Here is a 22,811-nt window from a genome sequence, read left to right as displayed (position 1 = left end):
ACTTGACTGTGCCTTTTATGTCGCTTGCCCACACTTAGCTCCTAGCATGCGGTAGTGAAGTGAATTAATTTTCACAATTTTTTCGGGTTTTGCAAACAAAATTCGAGGTAGTGCAGTGTGATTTATGTAATTAAAATTACTAGTTTCTTGCTAAACAAGCAGCCACACACGCGCCCAACCATAATGACCAACAGCATAGAATTGGAGTGTTCAGCACTGAAGGTTGTGCGTCATAAAATCGAACGCGTTGGCTGCGCATATTTCAATGCACGCCGCCAAATTGGCGATTCAAGCGGCGTCGAGCGCAGCGATTCCGATGAGAAATTGGCGGGCGCTGGCGAAGATGTCGATATTAGCTACCTCAAATCTCTCGATCCCAAAGAGTGGAAGGATCAGGACCATTACAGCGTGCTCGGCCTTGGCAAATTGAGGTAATGCACCAACAACAAATTATATATATAAATCTATACTATATATCTTTGCCTCTCTCTCTCTCTTACTCTCTTTCTCTCTATGTGTGTGTTGCACGTGTATTAAATGCTCTTTTTTTTGTGATGAACACCTACACACAGATACGAGGCGAGCGATGATGACATACGGCGTGCCTACAGACGAATGGTCCTCCAGCATCATCCTGACAAGCGGAAAGCCAAAGGCGAGGAAGTTATCACCGATGACGACTACTTTACATGCATAACAAAGGCCTACGAAATACTCGGTAGGTAAACCCAAAACCCGGATAAGTTTTGCTCGCGAAAAATACTTTTCAAAATACTATTCAGCATGGCGGAGATTGTAGAATCTTTATGAGATATTGTGTAACAATGCAGCACTAAATTGTATTTCATCTGTTGAGGCTGTTCAAAAATATATAATATACTTATTCGCAACGTATTTCATAACGAAATTATAGTCATTTCCGCAACGTGATCCATAAATTAAGATTTACTTTGCACATTTCACTCGCTTCGATTATTATGATTTCTTTTATTGTTCAATTGCAGGCACTTCAAAGCTGCGCCGCAGCTACGACTCAGTGGATCCGGAATTCGATGACGCCTTTCCCACACAGACGGACATTGATAGCGACTATTTTAACGCTTTTAACAAGTATTTCAATCTGAACGCGCGCTGGAGCGAAAAGACGAGCGTGCCGCCATTTGGCGATGTGGACGCCAAACGTGAGGAAGTCGAACGATTCTACAATTTTTGGTACGATTTCAAGTCATGGCGCGAGTTCAGCTACCTGGACGAGGAGGACAAGGAGAAGGGGCAGGATCGTGACGAGCGGCGCTGGATCGAGAAGGAGAACAAAGTGGCACGCATCAAACGCAAAAAGGAGGAAATGACGCGCATTCGGGCGCTCGTCGATCTGGCCTACAACAATGACAAGCGGATCCAGCGATTCAAGCAGGAGGAGAAGGATCGCAAGGCGGCGGCGAAACGGGCCAAAATGGACGCGGCTCAGGCCCAAAAGGCCGAACAGGAGCGAGCGGTGCGCGAGGCGGCGCTGGTCAAAGAGAAGGCGGACAAGGCCGAACAGAAGCGCATCGAGCAGATACGCATCGAGCGGGAGCAGCAGAAGAAGGTGCTCAAAAAGGAGCGCAAAACGTTGCGCGACAAGATTAAGGATTGCAAGTACTATGCCAAAAACGACAAGGATCAACTCAAGCACATGGAGGCCACCGAAAAGATATGCGAAACATTCACCCTAACCGAACTGCAATCCCTCAACAAGGCCATGGAATCGAAGGGCCGTGAATCCTTCATGGTTGCAATGCAGACGGCAGATCAAAAGATTGCCGCCCAACTGGAAGAGTTGAATATGGCGCAAAAGAAACAGCAGATGAATAACACGCCCAAATCAGCGGCCTCCTCATCCACCATTAAAGAGGTGAAGAAGGGTGAACTCTGGAGCAATGAGAATGTGCAGCTGCTGATCAAAGCGGTCAATCTGTTTCCCGCTGGAACAGCGCAACGCTGGGATGTGATTGCCACGTTTATCAATCAACATTGTGGTGCCGACTGTAGTCCGGTCAGTGCACGCGATGTGCTCAACAAGGCGAAGGCGCTGCAGAACAGTGATCACTCGAAGAGCACGCTCAAGGCGCACGCCAACGATGCAGCGTTCCAGAGTTTCGAGAGATCAAAGAAGGAGGTGCAAACAACGAATGACATTACGCTCGGCGATGCGCCGGCGGATACCAAGGAGAATGTTAAACAGAATGGTGGCGATCATCTGACGAGCAGCAATCATCATCACCCGCAGCAACAACCGTTGCTGCCAGAATCCAAGCAAAATGGTAATGCGACTCCAGCTGCAGCTGCGGCAGCTGCCACGCCCACAACGCCAGCACCGACCAGCAATGGTGTGGCATCGAAGACTTGGACCAAGGAGGAGCAGGCCTTGCTGGAGCAGGCAATTAAAACGTATCCAACGACAACGCCCGATCGCTGGGATTGCATTGCGGCCTGCATACCGAATCGCAGTAAAAAGGATTGTTTGCGTCGCGTCAAGGAGCTCGTCGAGCTGGTCAACTCCAAGAAGGAGGCGCAGGCGGCTGTTAAATGATTGCCACTGCATGAGTTGCCACATTTCCTCCTCTTCCTTCTACTCGTCCTCCTCCTCGTACTCCTCTGCCCTAGCTGCTGTGTCCAATATACATTTTATTTAAATAAATAAACTATAAAAAGTTTTGAACGTTTAGCGAAAAGTTACATGCCAATCGATTTTATATGCATTTATCGATAGTTTTGTTTTGTTTAGGCGCCGATTGCAAAACATTTGAAACACACAAAAGATGGATTTTTATTGACAAACTGATTACTAGTGAAAAAGCTAAAGCCAATCGACATCGTGAAAAACGCCTCAGCGATCGATGGTGGAAAGGGAATTTTATAAACTATTTAATACTAGCGATAGACATTTACTCCTTTCGTTTGTTGTTGTTTCTTGTTGTGGTTGTTTTGCTGGAAACCTCGTAGTCTGCCCACGACGACAAATGTCCAGTTTTATGTTTGCTCCGCAACGCGTCGTCCGCCGCTCAGTTTCAGATCGAAAGCCTGTGGATTGGCTAGCGGATCCAGATCGGCAAACAGCTCCAACCAGGGATTGTTGTTTGAACTGCTGCTGCTCGCCTGGCTCTGTTTATTGTTGGTCTGGATTGGAGCAGCAGCAAGAGCACCTGCAGCGGGCGGAAGAGTGCTTGGAATGGGCGACTGTTGCTGTTGCTGGCTGAACATGCGTGACCAGAATTTGTTATTCCCACTGCTGCAGTCGAGCAGCGGCGCCTCAATCAGCGGACTGTCCTCCTCCATATGCTTGGAGAGTTCAATAAGCAGCGCCTCATTGTCGCCACAGTTATCAATTGCATCCGTGGACGATTCTTCAGCTGGTGGCTGCACCTCAGACTTGGACTGCGGCTTATCCTCATACGCATCCTGCACAAAAGAAAAACAAACACAAATCCTAGCAATCTTTCATCTTTGCCATATAATGTTAAATATATACCGCAAAGAACAGCGATTGGTCCTTGTCGACAGCCTCAATAGGCGCTGACTCATGAGTTTCAACGGTGTCCGCACCTTCGTTCTGGGACAGTTCCTTGAGCACACAAAAATCATATTTAGGTTTCACAATCAGCGCCTTGGAAATTGTCTGAAATGTGGAGGCGGCTTTTTGGGCAAATGTTTTCAGCTCCGCCAAATAGGCGACCAGCGCATGGGAATACATGTTGCAACGGGCAGCGGCCAGAAGATCAATCTATGGCAGAGATTTGAGGGATTAACAGATAAAATGTATATAGAACTAAGATTGAGTTAGCACCTTCTGTATGGAGTCCATGGAGTAGCCATCAAAATTGTGCTTGGCGGCGCGCACATGAGCCTGAGCGGTGCGAAATTTATCGAGTCCCTTGCCTGTATCTGGATCCATGTCCTGGCTGGCCGTGTGCTTCATCCATGACAGAGCCGCCCGATACTCGGTACGCTCCTTTTCCATCGTCTGCAGCGTCAGCTCCGTATCCTTGACGGCACGACAGCGATACACATCGACCTCGTGCTGGAGACGCAGCAGCGGCACACGGACGCACATCCTCTGTTGTCCTGCAAAGGACATGGCTTTGCCAGCGTTTGTGATGCTGCCACCCGTTGTCTTGCTGCGCTTGCCCGCCTCCTTGAGGAAGCGACCGAAGACGCACTCCTCCTGTGACAGGATGCAGAGACGCTCCTGGTACTGGTCAATGATTTTGCAGAGCTCCGTGCTAGTGTCGCTTATCGATTTGAATACCTCGATTTTGGCATCTAGTTCGGCATCGGAGGAGATGATGTGCTTGTCCTCCTTGCTGCCCAGCTTGCGCTGCACAACCTTTTTGGTTATCCAGTATTGGTGTTGCACCTCCGACTTTAACATATTTGCGTTTCACAAAATTTCCCAGAAGGCTGAAAAAATGTCTGGCTACGAAAGATAAAGCTCAGATGAAGTCGACTGCTTTGCGCCGAAGCGAAATTCAGTTACATTGGCGTTGCCACATCTGTCAATTATGTAGCCAGAACTCTCCACTCTCCATTATACAAGGTGACAACGTCATAAATTCAAATTGGCAAATCAATCAAAAGCTATCAATTCGATTGTCTTATTTATGATATTCACTTATTGCCACACAGTTAAAGCAAACAAGCAGTGGCACAGTATGTACGGCAGTGAAATAGTCTTCAAAAGTTCATTCTATTTTGGCGCCTTAACACTTTATAGTCTGGCAAGCTTACAAATTAAATACCAAAATGAAATACCACTTAACATAGTGCTGGCTAACAGAGCTTTCTTGAGCATAACATTTTAGGAGATTACACTGTATTGAAGCGCATCTTTCAAAGAGCGCCGCATTTTGTTGTTGCTTTCGTTTGGCGCTGCATTTGACAGCGCGTGCCGCATGCATTTTGCATAGAACGCTGGGCCTTTCTTGACATTTTCTCATATTTTTGGACCAATATTTGTGCAAGTGTTGTTCGCTTTTTTTTGTTTGGATGCGAACGCGACGCGACGTGCCGCGCATTTGTTTACAAGTGCATCGAAGTGTGTTTATGTTTTGAGAGAGTTTGGGCTAAAGTTCGAGATGACTACAATTGCAATTGAAAGCGACACATATTCCATTGAACAGGTAAACTAAAGTTGCAACGAGTTACAGTTACTTTCAGCTGCTTGTTGGGATGATAGCGACTCTCATACACAAGCACACACATACGAAGAAGCTGAAGAAGAAAGTGAACAAGTGTGTGCGAATATTTTACTGCTTCTTCTGACCAAAAACGAGTTGAGGCCAAAGCTGTGCTGCCACCTGCAGCATCATTTATATCTCGACTGCGTAGGTGTGCTTGTGTGTGTGTGCTTTGTCCAAATTGATTGTTAATTTTGTTATGATGATTATGTCCGTTTCTGGCTGCTGTTAACAGCAACAGTGCGTGACAATGCCGTCAGGCTGACTGAGCTGCTCAGTTTGCGCGCCTTGCAACACTTGAGAGTTGCTTTTAAGCTGATTGCACTAACAATTAGATTCGGCTCTGCGGGCACACCAAAAAACAAAACAAAAAAACCACAAAAGAAACAGTCAGAATTGGAATTAAAACGAAAAGGTCATCCACGGCACTTGCCGGCCTTAGGTCTGAGTTAAAGCTTAATGGGCGCAGCGCGAGGCCTTTTACATGCCAAAAAAAAAAAACAAATCTCAGGCCGTTGCTCGTTACCGACCCGTTATTGCTGTTGTTGTTGTTGGTTTTTCAGGCTTCAAAGCTGCGCTCCGCCTGCTGCGCAGTCGCATTTAACAATTGTTATTGTAAAGAGCAACAGCAACACCAACAAGTAGAAAAGATTTCACTGCGGCAACTGCACTTGACGCTGACACACTTGTAGTTGTTTTTGCTGTTGTTGTCAACGCCTGGTCACATTAATCAAAAGGCTTCGATTGCATTCGATTGCAGGCAGCGCGTTATCGATATCAAAGCTTCGCCTATCTCTCTCTCTCTCCCTTAGCCACACACATTTTGCATAAGCATAAAATCTCATATATGGCGATGCTAACAATAACGACAACAACACTCAAAATTGCTGCTTGGCATTTTTCTCACAGTCTGCAAGAGACGCATTAAAAAAATGAGAAAATTTGTACAAATATCTGTGCATACATAATTTTTTGCCATCGTTGTTGTTTTTGTTGTTGGCAGTATTGAGTTACTTTTGGTTGGTGCTCGCCTGCTCTGCTCTCATTTGCATACAGAGTTGTGCATATTTCTAGCTGTTGTTGCTGTCGTTTTTCCACTGATTATTTTTTGTGTCGCCGCACGGCGTTGCTGCAACTAAATTGGCCTTAATTGGCTGCCTTTTTTGCTGCCAATTTTGTTGTTTTGTGCCGCTGTTATCGGTCGTTGGTCGCTACCGGCCGGCCGGCCACTTGTGGCATGCAACAAACTATGCTTTTTTCTTAGTTTTTGTTATAGTTTTTTCATTTTATTCGTTGCAGCGATTTGAATTTAATTAGGCGGCACTAGCAACAGCCAAAGCCTTTTTCATTATTGTTTGCAAATTGTGGGAAAAATCAGTGAGCCAAATAACGCATTTCGAGAATTTATAGCGCCTGGCTGGCTGGTTTCACTGACTGCATTTTATAGTCTGTTGCATAATTTACCTAAGCCGCTGTCGCCGAAACTGAGCGCAAAAACAAGCCAATAAATCAAATTGCCATTCTCAAGCCAATAGCAACAGCGGCTGCTGCAAGTGCTCAGGTGCTGCAGCATCTAGCTGCAAGAAAGCTCGACTTGAAGATACCCTTAAGCATGCTAACTCACTGGTTGGAGATAGAATTATGAACATTTAAATAGATTGATTAAAATTATTATAGCTCAAAGAGAATTATGCTTAGCTGTGAATATGATATCGGAATAAGGAAATTATATGATGTATATCTCATAGAGAAATATATACATATATCAATAAAGATATATGATTCGAATTTGAATTAAATAATGATATGAAAACACAAAATTCCAAGTGTGTTATTACGTAAAAACACCATACAATTAAATATTTGAATGCTTTTTGGATCCAAATCGAAATTAATTTAAATTTTCTAAGAAACGTAGTAATGCCTTTGACAGCTTCCTGAATCCTCGAAATCAATTTAATTTTTCCAGTAAATCAACTATTTATTATTGCATCTGACAGCTGCCTGAATCCTCAAAATCCATTTATATATTATGGTAAATCAAGTATAAATGAATCTATTTGACAGCTTCCTGTATTATTTGTTGCGCAATCCATAAATAAAAAGAAATATTTGAAATGAAAACAAGTCTAAATAGGTATTTATTTTTCTTTAAATTTCATCATTTTGTTGACATTAGAAGGTCTGCACCACTTATGCAAATTATGTACAGGGTATTAGAGCAGCAAGCAGCGTTCACAACAATCGGCCCGTATTCAGAGCATGTCAATGCAGAATGCAGCTATTGCATACTACTTACATGCCGAGTACTCTAAATCTACTTACTTATGTTCATGTGGATGTGGGCTATGGTAATGTTAGCCAGCCAGCCAGCCAGCCAGCCCACCCCTACCGGCAGCTGCAGCACCCCTTCCCCAACCCCCACACATACACACATATACATATATATGTCTATATATATATATATATATATTTATATATAAGCGACTATAACATTTACCGTTTGGCAAGGTCTGTCAGGCCAGACCAGCTGGGGTCTCTGGCTCAGATTCTTGTGCCCACCCAATTGCACAATCTCAATCTGTGTGCGCCGTGTGTGTGCTCTGTCAATAGGCCAGTGCCTAGTTTATTGAGTCGTCGTCTAGGAGGGTTTGTTAACTGTCATGCCCACGTGACGAGGCCAAGCACAGGCAAAGCAGCCAAGCAGCCAAGCTGCCAAGCAGCCAAGTGGCCAAGTGCCCAAGTGTCCAAGTGGCAATTCATTTTTTCTGTATATTTTTTTTTATATTTCTCGGCTTGTTTTATTATCTTTTGCTATTTGTGTATTTTTGCATTGTCTCTGTCTCACATCGCCAAGTGTCGTTGATTAAATTTCAATCTAATGTTGCTGCCTCGAGTGGCAGGTTCGAGCGGAAGCGACTGCTGCTGCTGCTGTTGTATACATATATCAATACGCTGGTAATGAGCTGGGCAACCGCTTCGACCCAATTGACTGCCCACCTCTCTTAAAACACACACACAGACGTACACACCTGATGCGCGCCCGACTGACCCACAAAAGAGCCTTGCCACTGGCCATATGCCCCACCCCTCCATCCGCTGTCCGTCCCCTTGCACTCTCTGCTGGCTGGACTTAAATATAGCTATCAGTTTTTAAGTGGTTGCCAGCGCCTCGCAAATTTATTGAATCTCATTCAGAGCAGCTTTCTATATATCATGTATACACACACACGCACACACACACACACATTTACACACTTTCTCAGCTGATGCGGAAGATGGAAGTGAAAAGTGATTCAAGCCAAGCCAAGTCAAGCCAAGACAAATAAAAATCCAATGCAAATCTAACGCATTGCTCTTTTTTGCAAAACATTTCAAAGGCATCTCACGGATGCGTCTCATCTTTGTTGATGTTGCTGTTGTTGGTGGTGTTGTTGTTGTTGTTGATTTTGTGGCTTTTGCGGTGGCACAAATATCTACATACATATTGAGCTATAGACTTCATAGATTTATAGAGACATTAAAAATAAAAGTGCGTGGCTGGCGTTTTAATTAACCCATGAGCTCAACTGGCCAATTACTTTGACTTTGTTGCCAGCCATCTTCGGGGTGGCATGAAGTACGTTTCACATTTGCGCCATGACTTTCACTTTCAGGAGCTGTGCACCGCGGGAGGGAAGATGGAGATGGCGGAGGCGGGGGCGGCATAGACGACTCCGTTGCAGTCTGGGTTAATGAGGATGCCACACTGCTGCTGCACATTTCGTGTCGCTTTATTGTGATTATCGCTATACCCCTCTCTCTCTCACACACACTCTCACTCACGAGCGAGAGCGTTGCACATTTTTCTGCTTGCAGCGCATAAAAAAGAAAAACTGGCAGCCGCTTTCATGTAATTTATTTGTTTATTGTCTTGCCGGCCTACACCCACCTCCAGCAGCTGTTGTTACATTTGCACTTGCAGCACACATTCAGTTCGAGTCGAGTTGAGTTGAGTTTCAGTTTTTCCAACTTACTTATCTGACTCTTACCTGTCCACCTTCCGCAGACACACACGCCCCAGCCCCTCTTTCACAAGTGAAGCTGGCTCGTTAGCTGAAGATGAACAAGTTTGTTTTTCTTCATTTTCTTTGCCCTCCTCCCCTCTCGATTTTTTTTTTCTTTTTTGGCCAGGAAACCGGCGATTTTTCATTGTGTGTTGTTGCAAGCCACTCTTCACCAGCCGCCCGCTCTCACAACTCATGCGAGTCGCCTAATTAGCTGAGGGCTGTGTTTGGGTTTGGGTTGGGTTGGGTTGGTTCAACTGAAAGGTCTATGCCTTTTAGACGTATGTACATATTTGCCAACGCTTCGCTTGTTTCGCTTTCGTTCTCACAACCATCAACGGAATTTCCCAAGTTATTCACATTCACACAAACACTGTTTCCTGTGATTCACTCATACAAACAACATCAACATCATTCCTGATGCTGCTCCTGAAAACTCACAACTTTGGCGGCTTACCAGCCCGAAAAGCTGTTCAGCTCGACTCAGCGCATTTCCAGGAAATACCGTTTCCTCCCTCGGCCACTCAGATTCGCCAGTTGCCAGTTGCCAGTTGCCCGTTGCCCGTTGCAAGTTGCTCACTTCAAATATAAACACCTTGCCACGTTTCGTTAGCTAGCAACTCCACAAATTACCTGAAAGTAGCAAAAACCACATTTAAATTATAAAATGAGATCACCAAGCAATAAACAACTATATTATTTAATTTTAATATACTTCAAGTTGCAAATAAGCGAAAAGCAAGCAAGCATATAATCAAGAGGATTATTATATTAAGTTAAATTGATAAAATTGTTAATGAAAACATTTTTATTAATATATTTAACAAAATTGCTTTTTACAAATCAGCGAATTCTTTGAACTTCTTTCTAAAAGTAAAATATTTATCTGTTTTCATTCCTTCTTTTTACCTTAACTTAAAATAAATATGTATTTTTTAAAAAGTTGCCAAAGCAAACAAGCTTTTAAATAGTGCAAGATATTATTATTACCCTAGAACAAAAATATTTAAAATAATATTTGTGCTTTTATATGCATAACACAGAGTACGAACTAAGTAAAATTTGTTCAAAATTCAAATCTTGAAGCGCTTATCTAAAAATTGGCAAATATTTTCCGAAAGTACCAAAGTACTTCAATTTCAAGTGTATCTCAGCTTCGACTTGTGTATCTCTTTTCTTCTTCTTATTGTTTATTATTGTTTGTGCATACATACATACATACATAAATATATGCTGAGTCTGTTGAGTCATACATATAGAAAGACCTGGCCAGAACACTGTTGTTGTTATTATTGTTGTCGTCATCATCATCATCATCGGCTTTGCAGAAAACTTGATTTTAGTGTGAGTGCAACGTTATTGCAAGTTTGCTTTGGGTTTTGTTGTAGGTTGCGTTTTGTTTTCTTTCAGTTTTGTTTAGTATTGCTTTTGGTTTTGGTTTTATTGTTGATTTTGGCCTGGTTAGTAGTTGGTGCTTTGAACGTTTCTCACATGATTAAGCCAGATTGCTTACAGAGCCTCAGCGCTTTTTGTCAGTTGCCTGTTGCCTGATGTCTTCTTGCCAGCAGCTCTTTGCCTATTTATAGCACACTCGCTGGTTTGGACTTTGAACTCACTTTGGCTAAGAACCATGGGCCCATGACGCAGCGCCTTTGGGCCATGCAACTATGGATGTGCTAGCCAACGATTGCTGTTACGATTTACATCATACACATAAAATGCACTCGAGAAGATGTTGGCTAAGTTCTTCAAGCATTGTTTAATGCCAAACCAGAGAGAGACAGAGAGAGAGAGACAGAGAGAGAGAGATGTGAGAGGAGAAGAGAAGAATCTGAGACTCGTGCCCGCATCTATAGATGATGAAATCGCAGCCACTTGAGTTGGAGTTGAAGATGGTTCCATGTCTTGTGTTCTTGTGCCATGTGGTCTCAATTGCACAATGCAAATATCAACAATGAAACAAATTTTCATTATTTGCCTGACAAAAAAACAAAATGTGTATGTGTGTGTTGCGTCAAATGGGCAAACAAAGCAAATGAGCAGATGCCTCGATAAATGTTACCTTGGCCCCCTCACACAACGCACCCCGTTGTGCAATTGGTTATGTGAATGATGATGAATGGTTGACCCAGTCGAGTGCTGCTGCTTTTGGCATTCTTAAGTCTCTTTCATTCAATTTATGCTAATTGCTAATTGCATAATAATTCAATCGAATCAACTGCCTTAGTCTGTCTTAGTTAGTGACTCGACTAGTCAGCCACATTTCCGCGTTGTTAAGCAGTCTGCTGCTGCTGCTGTTGCTGCATCTGCATCTGCATTCAATTCAATTACACAATTTCTGTTTGGCTCTTTGGTAATGCAAATTTTTTGCTGCCTTGCAGCATTTGCTCTTTAATTAAAGCCACAAAGATTATTTGCTTTGGCTGGCGATTTGGTCATTAAAAACACTTTATAACTGCCTGAGCTGTCCGGTCTCCGCTTCGTTCTCCTCCTCTCTCTACCTGTCTGTCTATTTGTCTGTCTAGCCAGCCAACTGGGCGTATGGTTTATGTACAACGTGTGTAAATTACTCATACGCCTCATTGTATACGAATTAAATTATTTTCGCAATTCAATTAATTTACTTGAGAATGAAGTTTAGTTTTGTAAGCTTATGAACTTTTCAAGTTCTTTACGTTATTGTTCAATTTTAACCAGAATTTGAAATATAAGAAAATTGATTATTTATTATAACAATATAATTAAAAGTCATAATACTAAGTTCACTTTGGTAAAAGTCATAATACCTAGTTCACTTTGGTAAAAGTCTAATAATTTGTAAATTACTTAGGATTTAGGTGGCTCAGTGTTTCAATTGTAGTCTACCTTACTAGATCCAATTCCTAACCATTTCATAAATCTTTTCATTCAATTAATATTATTTTCAAAGTTCCCCAAGCCTAATCTCTACTTATTAATCACGTTGCAAACAGACTGAAAAATAAACCCTTCAAGTGTCACTATATCACATGGCTGCCATAGCAACAATCAGCTAAACAATTTGTTGTCTTGTAAAAAATGCTTTTTTATTTTATTTGTTAAATTTAAGCAGATTTTCAAGGGCATAAGCGGTGCGGTGCATTGAAAATGGCTTTTTATTACAGCAGCAACAGCAGCAATAATAACTAAAGCCCAAAAAAAAGAAACAATAACAAGAATGCTTGTTAATTTTCACTTTGTCAGCAAACGAAAAACGGTAGAGAAGCAAAAACTAAACAAAAACCAATTTCAAGTTCATGGCTAGAAGCAGCAGCAACAACAACAATAACGGCGCGTCGATAGCTGCAATTTTTGAATTAGCCAAATTACTATTATTTGGCGCAGCGCACACACAAACACATGTATATACAATCAAATGTGTTTGTATAAACACACAGAGATACACACACACACACACACAGACACACACATACTTCTAGATAGACACTCGAAATTGTTAGCCTTGTTTTGTCTGGCCTCGACCGTTGTGAAGAGCCTCGGCCAGGGTCTGGCTTTTACGTGCTGAATGATTTAATGTCCTTTTTGGCAGCCACGTCACACCTTAACCTCAACCCTAACTAGGGGGTAGCTACTAGCCATTCTATGGGGTCGCTCAGTCCTCAGTCAGTCCTCATGCTTTGCAGTTGTAAATTTTTGTTGTCTAGACTGCGGCAAAATGAACTTTTTTCCGGGCTCTGAACTTCGTTTCTGGCGCTCGAAAAGTGAGTTTTGTTTTGTTTCGCGTTGCGTTTTTTTTTTTATATAGGAATTGGGTTTGGCTACATGGACGCCAGTGCCCGGGGTCGCTTAAGGACCTTCATACATCCATTTCCGCTCCGGGCGTTTCAATTTATCGCACCGCGACATTTTGCACTTTAGTTTTGCGTGTTTTGCTGCCGGCTTTTGGCTCTCGACTTTGGACTTTGGTTTTCCTTTTGCATGCAGCAAAAATTAGACAAAATGATAACAATTTTAATTTCATTTCGAAGCGGATTTTCAGCGTCGCCTTCGCCTGCAGTTGTTTTGTGTTGTGTTGACTTTTCATTTGTGTTGTGGGTGTGCGGGATGGGGACAGAATTTGCAGTCTCAGGCTTGAATAGTTTAGTTTTAAATACCCTGTACTGTCTGGTCTTTATTCTGTTTGGCGTTAAGCAAAATGTTATTTATTGTAGCTGAACTTTGTCCCTCAAAGATCACTTAATGTAAAAACTAATTTAGGTTTTTTCACTTATTTAGGATAGCTTCAATAAGTATTAGTTGTTCAGTTGTTTTTGTAACAAACTTGCTTTTTTTTTGTATTTTATCAATATCTTATCCATCAATCGTGCTAAAAGCTTTTGATAGGTTTAAAAAAAATGGATAATATTTACCTATCGTTATTTATTTTACTTTCGTGATTATACATTTAATTATCACTTGCTAAAGTTGTATTTTTATTGCCAAGCTGTTGGTCAGTTGCGCATACCCGCCCTCAAACATTCATAATTGTTTTTGTTATTAAGCCCGCATTGCTTTTTGATATTTGCGTGCCTGAAACTGAACTTCAAAGCCAGCGATGCGCATAATGCCGATAAGGTTTGCACAAACTGAAAACTATAGACTGGGGCAAGGGTTGCATTGCATAAGCACATCAATCGTTGGACCAGACAGCCCGGCAGGAAGAGTTAAAAATAGACAGACGGAGCCGAGAGGGGGGGAGAGAGAGGGTGAACTCTTTGCCGCAGGCCATATATCAGCCATATATATTCGCCACTGGGCCTGCAGCTAGAGCTTGGTATGGCCATGGGCCCAGTTGTCTAAGCCGCTCATAACAACTGGCAATTAAAGTTCATGAATTGACAAGAAATTTACAATAAAATCAGCCACAGCAACAGCAAATAAAAGTAGAAAAAATACAACAAATGAGAAGGTGGGTGAGGCTCTAGGTGGATTGAGTCGGACGCACTTGGATCGGATTTCACATTCTCTTGGAAAGAAATGCTGGCAGCTGATTTGCCACACACTTCAAGTAGAGAAACACATTATCTGTATGGGCCAAGTGGAATTGGTTTTGAAGGTAACTCAAGCGACTTCAAAACAAAAACATAAAAAAAAAACTATAAATTGCGCACAAGTTGCGATTAAGGTCAGCTGAGCAGCTTGACCCGATTTGTATTGCTGCACAACAACAAACAATCAAATTAAAAGAACAACCACAACAAACAATGAGAAAAGCTAAGTTCGCAATTTAATTACAAACGGAAACAAATTAATTTCGAACAATTGAAATGAGCCACATTATTAGCAATGGCAAGCCCTACAGTTAACAGACCAAAGACCAAGACTTACTTAACGCTGATGATGATCAAACTGATGATGATGACGAAGCTCTTGCAGAAAACCAGCCAAAAGATTTAGCAGTTTTCTATGGCTCAACGAAAACTGCAATGCCAGCCAATGACTTGGACTTCAACTTCAACTCCCCGAACTCTCGACTCCAACTCTCGACTTCGTTTGCTTTACTCATAAATTGTTGCCGTCTGTTTTTAATGTTGATGCTGTCTTAGGGCAAACAACGATATTTGTTGTTGTTGTTATTGCAGTTGCTCTGGCTGTTGCTGTTGGCAATGCAACATGCACAGCTCTTGGCCAAATTCTATGTGTAGCAGACAGACAAAGTTTGTGCTAAGGCTGCTTAGCTGTAAAAATTATTGGAGCCAAACTAATCTTAAATCTATGTCAACTTTACAAGTTGTTCTCCGTTCTTCTTGCTGCTCATTATTAATATTAAATTTTGTTATTTCTTTTAAAATAAATAATTGAGTTTCAATGTGAATGAAATTAGATAAGTCTTTCTTGTAATTAAAGTTTCCCAATCTCAAGTAATTTAAATATTGACCTTTTGACTCCATAGCTTTGTCCAATTTATATGCATAAATATAAAACTTAATAGTTTTTTGGCAAGCATTAAACTTGTACCTTTATTTGGACTTAATTACTATTTTTTTGCTCTGATTGGGTATCGGAAAGTTTCTTTATATAAATCCATTTCAGATAGGAAAAGCAGAAGTTTAAATGTATATCTTTCTAATCGATACTGTATACATATACGAAGACATTGTATAGCTCTTTAAAAAAAAATTATACAGATCGCTTGAGATACACTGGAAAAAGACTTGGGGTTAGTGTATCCGCTAGTCGATCTTGCTTAGATCACATCTTTTGCTTTCATAACAGAAGTATTTTATATGTGAGCTACCTAAATGATACTTTATGGCGTGCTCCTCTCCAAATGTGCTGCCAAAAACCAACTGAAACATAAAAAACTTCTTGCATAATCGCAAATCAATTCAAGTTCGCACTTAAAAATCTCTAGCGCGATACCAAAATACTAAAATTGCTTTCGCTGGCAGCTCTCTGCCATAACCTATAAAATGTACATTTAAATTTCCAATGGCCCAAAAGACAGCCGTTGCCAATGCGAGAAATCGCTAAGCACCAAAAGACGACAAGCAATAAATGTTATAAATATTGAAGAGATCTCTTCACCCCATCTCCCCTCCCGCCTGCGGTCAATAGCAATGAAATACAAATGCTTTTTTTCTTTCTTTGGTCGAGGGAGCACCTCTTGTGTGTGCATCGCATCTACGCCCACACGATGTTGGCGCTTTCATCAAAATGCGCATAAATTTCAGCAACTGCCTCGGCGAAGTGAGACGTTTGTAGCGCCAACAAAAACGTCCATGTGGGTGGTCACCCAGTGGAACAACAACTGGACCCACAGCTCTATAGCTGCAGATCTCAGTCGTCCAGGGCTTTCCCGCATCCCTCCCTCCCCCTCTGCCTCTTTCTCTGTCGCTCGCTCTCACTCACACTCTTTTTGGGGAATCTCTCTCTCTCTCTCTCTCTTCACAGACATTTGCATCTTTTTGAATTTGGTTGCTTGTTGCCGCTGGCAACGATTTCTAAAAAAATTTGCATTTAATTGGACAAGCTGAGGCAGGCAGGCAAGCGGCAGGCATTGTGGGGAGGATGGAGATGGATAGGGGGGTTGGCGACGGGAGGGGTGGCGTTGCAAAAAGGGGTAGGCGTTGACAAATTTCGTTTGTTCTAGTTTAAAGCGCCCCCTGGCGGCATAACACGGTGTTTGTTGGCCATCAATCAGCGACATCTTTTATACGTTGTTGTTGTTATTGTTGTTTTTATTTTGTGTGGCAAAAGACAAGATGACGCTTTCAGGACTCCAACAGATAGGTCAGTGAACATGACCCTCTTATGACGTTGAGGTAGACGACGGCACTGACACCGCAAATGCATCAACAAAAGTCTAAGCGGTCATATGTTTTACGTAGACAAAAGATGTCAGCAACGCGGGACCAACAAAAACAACAACTACAACAACTACAACAGCAGTAACAGCAGCTTCGTTGTCATCGTTGCCTTCGTCTTCGTTTCGCGTCTTTTGATTGTCTTGCGATAGCCAATTGAGTTTTCATTTGTCAGTCAGTCAAAGCCGTACGTAAAAACGAACCCATCGTCTGTCAATGACACAGAAAGAGAGTTTTAAGCATGATATGTGGCTTGTTGTTGCTGTTTTGTGTGTACTTTGCTTGTTGCCCACTTTTTTTGTTTACTTACTTAGTTGCACTGATTAGACTTTTGTTGATATATCTGCGTTTTCACTTTCGTTTACTCACTTTCAGTTAACGAGCTCAGATTTCCATTGACTTATCTATGGGCACGTGCCCGTTAAATTAACTGGTGCCCCTCCCCAAGCCACAAAAAAAAAAAAACGAAGAAAAAAAACCACCTCACCCCGGCCCTAACCCCCAACCAAGAGCGTTTAAGCTCACGTTAACCGGAAATGCGTGTTGCTGGCAATCAGTAGGCTGCAGCTGCAACACCAGAATCTTTAGCTTCATCATACTGTTGACTCAACTCGCACTCGAACTAGATAACCCAACCGTTGACCCGAAGCCATAAACGGTATTTGGAATGTCCTTCAAACTGTATGGTTGGCGCCTTACTTAAATGACTTAGCTGTGCTCGCCAGCTTGAACTTTAAACTTGTCCAACACACACACACACATATACAAACACATTTATATATAATGTACTCAAGTGTTTCGCTAATTATGTCGACAATCTTTTAATTATGCCTGCAATTTGGATAAGTGCGACCCACAAAATTGTGTTCTTTTTTTTTTTGTTTTTTTTTTTTTAATACCTTGCAGTCTTAGTTTCAGTTTCAGTCTCATTATAAACAATTCTCGTCACTAATTACAATGTAGAAGAACAAATAATAAAAAAAATAAAACGCCGAGAAAACCGAAAAACATCAACAAATGTAACTGGGTCAAGTTGCCGTCAGACTAACGAAAAAAATAAGATAAATGTGGAGGAAAATTGTGAAAAAACTCAAGATTTTTATCTGCGGTTTTATTTCAGTTTGTATGCTGTGTGTTTTATTTTTATTTTTTTGTTGCTTAGTGCGCTCGGAGGTTGCTTAGCTCACAGGGGAAGCTCCCCACACTCCACAGAGATCACAAATTGAAATTAAGCTCAATTTAGTGCACGACAAGTGTTTGCGGCGTGTTGGGGGAATGCCGCTTGTGTGTCTTCTGACACGTCCTTGCAACTGAACATTTTGCATACGGCCTTACCCCCTAACCTCTCAACCCGGCAAGCGCTGTGGCAACTTTCCACGAAATTCGAAAGGTGACAATTGTCCAATTGATTGCCATCAAAAAAAAAAAACAAAAACACAAAGACAAGCAGTCAACTGACCGTCGGTCAGTCTATTAAATTATTTTTGCGAAAGTTGTCGCATAATATGGCAAAAGTGTTTACTTTATTATCTTTCAGTTAGTTTCTTTTACTATTAGATTGTTTTCGGTTTATGCTCCACTGTCTTTTCAGTAGCAGTCTGCAGTCAGCAGTCAGCAGTCAGCCGTCCACAGTCGTTGCCACATTTCACAGCCATAATTCAACTAATTAAATGCACATGAAAAATTCAGCACTTCAAATGGTAAACCGGACAGCCGGACAACCGGACAATTTCAAATGCCAGTCAAAAGCCAGAGCCAAAAACACAACACTCTCAAATGAAACGCACTGAGAAATATTTCAAATTTGAAATGTACATCAAATCAGTGAATTTGTACCCAAGTGAAAGAGTCGGCTACTCCCGAGTTTGGTGGTGCAGCGGTTCACATTGGTGGCCATGGGAAACAACCACATTTAGCTGCAACTAATTGGCATACTTTTCAAATCATTTAGATATTTCTTTGGTTTGGTGAAATGGCAAATAACAAATTGGCTAATGGGTTATGGCTCTATTGTGTAGAATTCTTCACAAATACTAAATTCGAATAGTATAAATTGATAAGATTACCATAATCGATACAGAGACATATTAATATATATAAATATATTTATATGCTTCAATGGCAAACAGATTAACATTTAATAACTGTTGAACAAATTCCAGCTAATCACCATTAGGTAGATATTAATATCATTAGGCATTTGATAGCCAAGTTTTTAATAATTACTTTAATTCTATAATCCAGCACAGATATTGACCCACACGATGCCTTTAACTTCTTCTCTCCTAGCATTATGTTCAACATATTGTTGATTATCCAATTAAACTTGAATGGATTCTTTGCGGAAACTGAATTTTTGGTGCCGCACCTAAGGCGTATCATTTTGATAATTGTGTGGACCTTACTATAGCAATTTGTAGCCGGTCTGAAAAGCCTTTCCAAATCAATTAGCGTTGACCCCAAGTGTTACCTGCAGCTCGCATTAAAAGCCAAAAGTATTTTCCAAATGCCCCGCCGGCCACTGCTCAGTTTTATTATTTTTCTTTTCTTTTCTTCTGTTTTTTTTTTTTGTTGTTTTGGTTTTTTGGTTTTTGTATTATCAATTCAAACGATCGGCAACACGATATTGCCCTAGGTTGGGCTACAATTCGCTTCGCAGTGATTGCTGTTGTTGTTGTTGTTGTTGTAGTTGTTGTTACTGAACAGTAGCTGTAACAACAACACCAACAACAACCACTTGGGCGCAACTTTCACTGCAAATTCAAGTTTTAAATTGTTTAAAAGGACGCACTTTGATTCGTTATTTATTATTCATCAACGCGCGATTATCGAATATCATTTGCCAAGCTGCGTATACGCTATTTCAAAATGTCTTATTTTATTAAATGTTATATTATATATTGCGCATAATACACGATTTCAGCTCGATATGCAAGTTCGGTAGTTATTTTAAAAGCCAATTTTACATCTTTAATTGCTATTGTGAGTTTTATATTCTTCCCGGTTTTCAGTTTGGTTTTTGTTTTATTTTCGTTATTATTGTTATGGCTGCGGCCACAATTTATCGCTTTATTATTGCACGCAAATGGCAAAATTAGCAACGGTGTAGCTGGCCAGCTGCAATTATAGATACCCTGCCGTAGCGCCCCGTCCCCGCCTACTCCTGCCAGACTAAGCATAGACTGCAACTCTCCAGGGTAGACCCGTTTTGTTATTTTTTTCCACAGCTTGGCTCTAAAGTTGACCGAATCTTTGTGTTTTATTTTCATTTAATTACTGTTGTGGCTTTTGCTATTTCTGCTGCTGCCTCTGCTGCTGCATCATTAATTGGCTTGTTTTGCTTAATAATGATTATTGGTTTTTATGGCTCTTTGATTATGCGATGATGCATCGAAAAGCGGCCACGGATTAACACAAAGTCCGGCCCAGACAACGGGAAAGCCGCCAGTCTATCTGGTTGTTGTTGCTGCTGTTGTCGTTGCAGTTGTAGTTGTCCGTTTGGTGTTGAGCATTTTGTTGATGTTGATGGCCTGTCAGTCAGTTAGTCAGTCAAATGGGCGAGAAAGACAGACCAGTCGGACAGAGAGACAGACTGAGTTTTTGTGGCCAGTTGGAAGTGCTGTCTTAATTATGCAATGGGCGCAATTGAAGACAATTTAAATGCCCGCCAGTTGTGAAAAACAAACACAACTTTAAACCGTAATAAGAGGAAAGTCAAGTAATATGACTGCACATTTGTATACACTTTCATTAAAGAACTTTTTGGAAAACTCCGACTCGTGCCCACAATTGTTTTTATGGCTCAAAAGAAGCTGTATTTTTAGAAAAAATTAAATTTTCAGACTTAAATGCATTGCTAATTTGGATACAAATCCATGATCAAAATTACTTTCATAAGGCACTCAAAAAATCGGCTAATTCTTACTTACCAATCGTATTATCCGTCAAGTTATTATGTTAGAGAAGTCAACTTTACGTTATAAATATGGTTACATAATTTCTCCATTACTGTATATATTTTTTGTTAGTGTATAAAAAAAACATTAATTACTTATGTGCATATGCAAGTGGAGCTGTCTTCAACCTTTGCAGCATGCACTTGATCAACTGGGGAGAAGATAAAAAAAACGTTAAAACATAAAAAAACTGAAATGCACTTCAAGTGGACAGTTGGGAAGTTGGTGCAGCAAGTGGACAACAGCAACAACAAATTATGATGATGATTACGCAATGGAAAAAGCAAGGCTAGAAGTGGAGAATCGAATGAATGAATGAATTGAAGCTGTGCGGCGGCTCCTGTCAGCTCTTGACCTCGTTTACGTGGCGTTTGCTCGTTAAATTTAACAGAAATACATAATTTTTGGTAAAATGGCGGCATTTAAACGCATGAAGACAACCGAAACAGAAACCGAAACCGAAACTGAAACTGAAATTGAAACTAAAAACCAAAAAAACTCCGCCCGCCTCAAACTAAGACTTAATGCGTCGCATTTTAATTGCACGTAATTAAGCAGCAATTACATAAAAAACCAAAAGACTCTGATTTTAAATTAAATGATTACAGCAGCAGAGGCACCAGTAACCGAGAGATCGAGAGACGAACGCATCGCTGCACAAACTTATCGATGGTTTTTTTCTCTTTTACTCAGTTAACTTTTCTACATTTTGCTACGACTATATTACGCCTAGAGCTCGAGCTAGGGGGAAGAAAATAGTGCTATTAGTTGCACGCGCTTTACAAAATGTTGAATAATTAGCAATAATTATAATGGTTATAATAATTAATATATAAAACATAAAAAACTTGCGCGAGCGGTTGCATCAGAAGGCGTTGATCGCATCGCTGCACCACCGACCACCGACCACCAACCACCAACTAGCAAACGGTGCACCACTAACCCAAACACCACTTAATTTATGTCACGTCAAGCGAAGCCCGACGATTTACCAAATTCTGCACATAAATTCCCCATGGAATTTATTATTTCACTAACTATACATTTTTCTCGTCTGCCGCTGTTTGTTGTTAGCCAAAGTTGTCAACGCTTTTTACTTTTTGTTATTTTGTATTTTTTTGGCTTTCAACATTTCGAAATGATTTTTTTTGCCTCCCACATTGAGATCTTGTTGAGACTTATGCAAGTTTGTGTCCGCCAGCGGTTTTGATCACATTCTCATCTAGCTTGCAACGCACAAAATGTGGCATCTTTAACCCCGTGACAGACTAAATTATATTTATATATAAGCAGCATGACAAACGTTTTCTTTGCCAGCTCTACACAGTTTTTTAATGGAACTTGGCAGATGCATTTTTTAAATTTTATTCACACTATTTAAACGTAATAATCATAAGACTCTCAATTAACAAAAACAGCTTTATTTGTATTAGAGGAAGTGAGAAATCATAGCTTAATTTGATTTTTATTGCTATTGTCTCCTTTAACTTAAGATAATTAAATAGCTGAATTAATCGATTTTTTCTTAACATTTTCTTAGATATTTATTTGCCTTTTATAAAAACCACTGTTTTTGTTTTTTTTTTTTAATTTTTCTAGTTAATTTTCTTTAATGCGATTTATTTGATACATTGTATTTGAATGACACAGCAAGGGTATTAGTGTCTCGTCATGCCATTGATGGGCTTTCTCTTGTGCCTTTCCCGTTTGTGTTTGTGGCATACGCACACAAATCAAATGCTCAAATGCTCAAATGCCTGCAGCAATATGCATGTGACATTCTCAAATGGGGGCTGCTGCATCTCTCTCTCTCGAAAATAAACGAGTACTTGGCATGCGCTGACACGAAAATATTCTTTTTAGGCGTCGTCAATAAATTTAGCTCATAACGCCGTCTGACACTAATGTGTCATCAGTGTAAAATGTTTTCTAATGAACTATGGGGGGATTCTCTGAGTTGTGGGTGTTTTGCGGTTTAGTAATGCTATTCCACAGCGATGAAGTTGTTGAGATTTGGGAAAGTGGCAACAAGAGGTAAACTTTGTTTACTCGACTCAGTTTCGAATGGATAAAGATCGCCAGAGGTCTTTTGATAGCTTATATAAGATATATAGTTAGAGCATAGCGTGTGGTCGCAGCTTATTATGGAACATATCATCTGCCTTCATCAGTCTGAAAATTATACAGATATACTCCTTAAAGTATCTCAGTCTTTCTCTTTAAACTCTTACCATCTTCCTTGTGGATATTTATAATTAAATGTAATTT

General features: G+C 40.9%; 3 protein-coding genes across 3 annotated transcripts in view; 2 read left to right on the top strand and 1 right to left on the bottom strand.

Moving 5' to 3' along the window:
- Nucleotides 1-4: 4 nt before the first annotated feature.
- On the top strand, nt 5-2,718 carry LOC6556480 (dnaJ homolog subfamily C member 2). Its single transcript, XM_001985289.2, has 3 exons — nt 5-431; nt 573-718; nt 1,005-2,718. The coding sequence occupies exons 1-3, from the start codon at nt 184-186 to the stop codon at nt 2,570-2,572; spliced, it is 1,962 nt and encodes a 653-aa protein (XP_001985325.1). The 5' UTR covers nt 5-183; the 3' UTR covers nt 2,573-2,718.
- Nucleotides 2,655-4,455, bottom strand: LOC6556474 (islet cell autoantigen 1). The gene is made up of 3 exons (XM_001985290.3): nt 3,827-4,455; nt 3,512-3,763; nt 2,655-3,441 (listed from the first exon to the last, which is right to left on the bottom strand). The coding sequence occupies exons 1-3, from the start codon at nt 4,409-4,411 to the stop codon at nt 3,013-3,015; spliced, it is 1,266 nt and encodes a 421-aa protein (XP_001985326.1). The 5' UTR covers nt 4,412-4,455; the 3' UTR covers nt 2,655-3,012.
- A 565-nt stretch (nt 4,456-5,020) lies between these two features.
- LOC6556473 overlaps nt 5,021-22,811 on the top strand; it is a 56,216-nt gene continuing 38,425 nt past the window's right edge. Inside the window, exon 1 of the mRNA XM_001985291.3 lies at nt 5,021-5,159. The gene's annotated coding sequence lies outside the window, so the exon portion shown is untranslated. The remainder of the gene's footprint in view (nt 5,160-22,811) is intronic.

This window comes from Drosophila grimshawi, unplaced genomic scaffold (genome assembly GCF_018153295.1).
Source record: "Drosophila grimshawi isolate 15287-2541.00 unplaced genomic scaffold, ASM1815329v1 contig_44, whole genome shotgun sequence".
NCBI classification, from domain to species: Eukaryota; Metazoa; Arthropoda; class Insecta; order Diptera; family Drosophilidae; genus Drosophila; species Drosophila grimshawi.
Note: the sequence above shows the minus strand (reverse complement) of the source record. Positions and strands in the feature narration are given on the sequence as shown.

Coding starts and splice junctions, on each gene's coding strand:
- LOC6556480 (XM_001985289.2), top strand. CDS start 184: ATGACCAACAGCATAGAATTGGAGTGTTCAGCACTGAAGGTTGTGCGT. Junction 432..572: donor CTCGGCCTTGGCAAATTGAG/GTAATGCACCAA, acceptor ACCTACACACAG/ATACGAGGCGAGCGATGATG. Junction 719..1,004: donor AAAGGCCTACGAAATACTCG/GTAGGTAAACCC, acceptor GTTCAATTGCAG/GCACTTCAAAGCTGCGCCGC.
- LOC6556474 (XM_001985290.3), bottom strand. CDS start 4,411: ATGTTAAAGTCGGAGGTGCAACACCAATACTGGATAACCAAAAAGGTT. Junction 3,764..3,826: donor CCATGGACTCCATACAGAAG/GTGCTAACTCAA, acceptor TCTCTGCCATAG/ATTGATCTTCTGGCCGCTGC. Junction 3,442..3,511: donor ACCAATCGCTGTTCTTTGCG/GTATATATTTAA, acceptor TCTTTTGTGCAG/GATGCGTATGAGGATAAGCC.